A 4,282-nucleotide genomic window follows, 5' to 3' on the forward strand; every position below is an offset into this window, starting at 1 on the left:
TGCACAAACGAGCCTTAAGGGAGCTCGGGAACACAAACCTGCATCTGACAAGGCCCACCGGTGGCTGCGTTTCAAACAGCCACCTGCTCGGGCAGTGGGAGATCGTGTAACCGCTGCACCACTGCGCTGGTATCGCTGACTTCCTGTGATCTATGAATCTGGGAAAGAAATCGAGTACTCTGCCGGGAGGGATCTCCAGTGTTACCGCATTGTATTCATGAGGTTGGTTAAGCGTCGGCCAAGTTTTTGTTTCTGAAGTTCACCTCAGCTATTTTCTCTTCTGTAGCATACTATGGTGCCCTCAGGAGCAGAGAGATCTTAAAAGAAATTGAAAAGCAGCTCAAAGTAAAACATGAAAAACTATTAAAAAAGCGGTGTTAATTGTCGTAGTGACTCACTACCTGATCCAAACATGAATGACCTGGTTCTTTACTTCTGTTGGTGAGTGCGCTGCTGGCAGCAAGTGACACCAGCAGCTTGTTTGTTTAAGGGGCGCATCTCTTGATGGCTCAAAGACTGGCTGGTTCTCATCAACACGTTTACTTTTGTGTGTGTGTGTTCGTCGAATCACAGGCACTATTATGGCTCAATAACTGACGCACTCTTAAACTGAACACGAAGTAACGGATTCACTTTAGACCGCGGAGACCGTCACACGGTGCATGACAGGTATAAATAGCTTTCTGTCCGGATTGGCTTTTCCGTGGTAGAATGTGAAGTCGTTGTCAACATTGGTCAGGTAGAGTCCGTTGATGTCTGTAGCGCGACTCAGTGCCACGTATACCAACTTCTGTGGATGATTCTTGGCGTAGGAGTACACGACTTCATCATATGTGCCACCCTGGGATTTATGAATGGTAATGGCGCTCGCCTGCACAACGGGAAGCTGGCATCTTCTTACCGATACCTTCGTCTTCTTATCGATAACGCAGGTGACGGTACGCCTTTCAATCGGTATCCAGTTCGGTTGAATGTTTCTGTTGAGCTTGCGTAACTGGTGTGATTTTGCGGCCGCTACGGTTCCGATCGCAAGTTTGGAGCCAAGCTCCCCGAACTGCAACCATATGCGTAGCGGTTTCCCATGGGTGTCGTTTTCGATGAATTTCAGTGTTCCCACCGATCCATTAACAAGGCCATTGGAAACATCCACGTTGAGGGTGATCATGTAAGGCTTGCCAATGCACAGCATTATATTTGCTGGCAAATTTCCTATTTCGGCCTTGGGTAACGTTTCGACCTTACGCATGGCCTCTGTTTGCTCTTGCATAGACCTACACCCAACGATTGTATCCTGTGCCGTGCATGGTACAGCATTATCCTGTGCTACTATGGCCTTTGTTGTGTTGTAGTAATCAGATTCCTTGTTGGAGTAGAACAAGCGTATGCCACCGGGGCAAGAAGCTTCTGCTTCCTGCTGTGGAACGAACCGACTCTCGATAAGTGAGATTTCCTCGGGGTCTAATTCGACACCATCTCCAATTTTGGAAAGCAACGTGGAGAACCTGAGATTGTTTTGTCGTACCACTTTAATGAGTGCAAAGTAGGCGAGATGGTGCCACGCGATTTCTGTGTTAAACACGTCGTCTGTTTTGACGCGCTTGAACACCTCAGCTGCACGAACGGGGGGAAGCTGACGCAGGTCCCCACAGAGAATGACGTCCAACCCTCCGAAGGGCTGCAGATATTTGCAGGTGATGGAGCGGAGCCGCGAGTCGATTCTGTGAAGTATATCAGCAGACATCATGCTAACTTCGTCGATAATCACGCATCTGACATTCCTGAAAGCATAGCGGAAGGTGTTCAACTCGTTGTCCCTGAGTCCGCTCTGTCTTGAGGCTAAGCTTGAACGCTGCGTGCACAGTTACTCCGCCTAGTGCCACCGCCGCCTTTCCTGTTGTAGCTCAAGCCACATATGCGTTTAGATTGTATGGGCCAGCAGGGTTACAGTACCTGTTGTAGAGGTCCATGATCAGGCGCAGTACAAATGTTTTGCCGCATCCAGCCACTCCCGTGAAGAAAACTATTGTGCATAGAAATTGTCCTCTACTGATGTTTTCCACATGTTTGCAAAAAATTGTAGGCGCTTGAGGTTAACTTGGAGCCATGCACTACAGTGTCCCACTTGTCTTTGTCACAGGGGTTGATACGTGTATACCTTTGGCAAAAAATTGTCTACTGACATCCGTCATGACCTAGCATTCTTGTTGACGCCTGTGAGTAAATTATCTGCAGAGCATGCGCCCTTAGTCTAAAGTGCACCGCTCTCACGACGCACACTTTCACACAGAAGCCAGGACTCTAATTTCATTTCGTTACACCTTAGACCAACGAAAGACTTTGGTTCATAAGAGGCTGTCGGCAAGGAAATTCGTGAAATTTTAAAACAAGCTCGGCTCTACCTAGAGGCTGCCTACCGGAAGGATCCTCCTAGAAGCGCCATTATGGATTAGTTGAGGTTCTTGAAAGGGCAACTCCGGTGATTTTTCGATGTTCATCGATCAAAATGAAATTTCAAGTCCGTATTCTTTATGGCAATCTGGTGTTCCATGTAAAATTTCGCACCTGAAAGCGGCGTAGTTTTTCCAAGCGAATTTTGAAGACAAACGGTCCGCAACGCGAGTGGCACCCATTGATCGAACAACTTCTACAGGCCACCCTGTACTGTGATGTCACTGGCGTGTCAAGCTGGTCGGGCGCGCACTGGTGTTGGCAGTGCAGGGGAAAACTGAAGATTGGTTTTGACGGAACTAAATGACGCAGTAACAGACACCCGAACCGCGACGTAAGGGAGGAGTGAAAGAAGAAAGGTGCCGTACTGAAGGTCTCCGGAATTATTTCGACCACCTTTGCAATTCATACTTTTGCCTCAACACATCGGTGGAACTGTTTGCCTTCATCTATAGTTGAATGCTCAAATGGAAATATGTTTGCTGAACTGCTGCTGCAATGCATGTAATCCCTGTCCCGCTTGGACAGCGCTGCTGCCTGCAGTATTTGTGAATAAAATAAATAAAATGCACTGACAGCTGGCAGCAAACGGGTCATAATTATTCTCTTCGATTTGGAAGAAATTGGCCGTGCAAAACATTGCTCCAGAATAAGAAAATGAGCCTTTTCACAGCAAAATTACATTTACTCCCAGTTGTTGAGAGAATTTGACAGGCGTGTACAAAAAGGCCCAATCATTCGTAATTTTTGCGCTCCCATGCGTGACAAACCTCCATCTATGACCACAGCTCACAGGTATAAATCAGAGTGGTTGAAGTATAAAGTGATGCACATTAAATACATTGCTTTGTGCTTCACGAATTTCGTAATGCGTCAGCAATAATTTGAGAAGCTGATGAACTAATCGCACTGCCGCCTCGAAGGGATAGTAATAATACGGATCCGCCCACCTGTTCTGGTCAGCGTGCTCAAAGTATGTTGGATTGTAGAACTGTAGCTGCCGTGAATTCACTTCCAAAAGCTCGCCGTCGAGCCAAAGCTTCGCAAAGAGAGACTGTAAGGACTGCCCCTGTAAGGACGTCGTGCACCGCGGCAACGTCTCCATGCTGCAGGTGACGTGGCCTGTGGTGTGACTTGGCTGGCTCGCGCGGCGGTAGATCATACTTAAAAGCCGACTCGCCTAGTCCAAAATCGTCAAATGAGTAGTCTTCTAAAGACTCGCTGGTCTCGGAAAAGCTGTTCTCTGCGCTTTCAGTCATGTTGACAGCGCGGCTCAGGGTAGTTGTGACATCTTCGGGGACTTCACAGTGTGGCGAACATGCCAGTGATGTCACCGCCTCGGTTTCGGTTTTGCGGTTTCGATTTCTGGTTTTGCGTTTTTTTGCTGTTTAGAAATTATTTTAGGGTTGCTTTTGAAAGCCTTGTATCGTACACATTACAGGAGGTTCTTAGGAACACAAAACAGCCATTAACTTAAAATGGCTGAAAAATCGCCGGAGTTGCCCTTGAAAGATAGCGATCCGTTCGCACGAGGGGCTCGTGCACTTCAGCTTCGGTTCCCTGACAGCCGCACCTCTAGGGAGGACTTCAACTCGTAAACAAAACACTTCAGTCACACACCTGAAACTCTTTGTGCTATCTCGTTTGAAGCAGCTTCTTTTGAGGCATAAAAAAATTTACAAGCACTCTCTTGACCTCGTGGTTACCAGCTTGTTTTCTTCTTCGAACTCCGCTTCCATTTTTTTTATAAGCTTGGCATGGTCCTCTGGAAAAAATACAATGCAAGGATCGCCGGAGGAACTTCCTTCACAAGCTTTCAGGTGTATTCTGGAAA

General features: G+C 47.3%; 1 protein-coding gene across 1 annotated transcript; it reads right to left on the bottom strand.

Moving 5' to 3' along the window:
- Positions 1-634: 634 nt before the first annotated feature.
- On the bottom strand, positions 635-1,741 carry LOC149370152 (ATP-dependent DNA helicase PIF1-like). The gene has a single exon (XM_089577031.1). The coding sequence runs from the start codon at positions 1,739-1,741 to the stop codon at positions 635-637; it is 1,107 nt and encodes a 368-aa protein (XP_089433157.1).
- Between the last annotated feature and the right edge of the window lie 2,541 nt (positions 1,742-4,282).

The sequence above is a fragment of the Amblyomma mixtum genome, chromosome 1 (assembly GCF_055824585.1).
Source record: "Amblyomma mixtum isolate Tamu chromosome 1, ASM5582458v1, whole genome shotgun sequence".
NCBI lineage: Eukaryota > Metazoa > Arthropoda > Arachnida > Ixodida > Ixodidae > Amblyomma > Amblyomma mixtum.

Excerpts from the sequence above, each read along its gene's own strand:
- LOC149370152 (XM_089577031.1), bottom strand. The coding sequence starts at position 1,741 with ATGTCTGCTGATATACTTCACAGAATCGACTCGCGGCTCCGCTCCATC.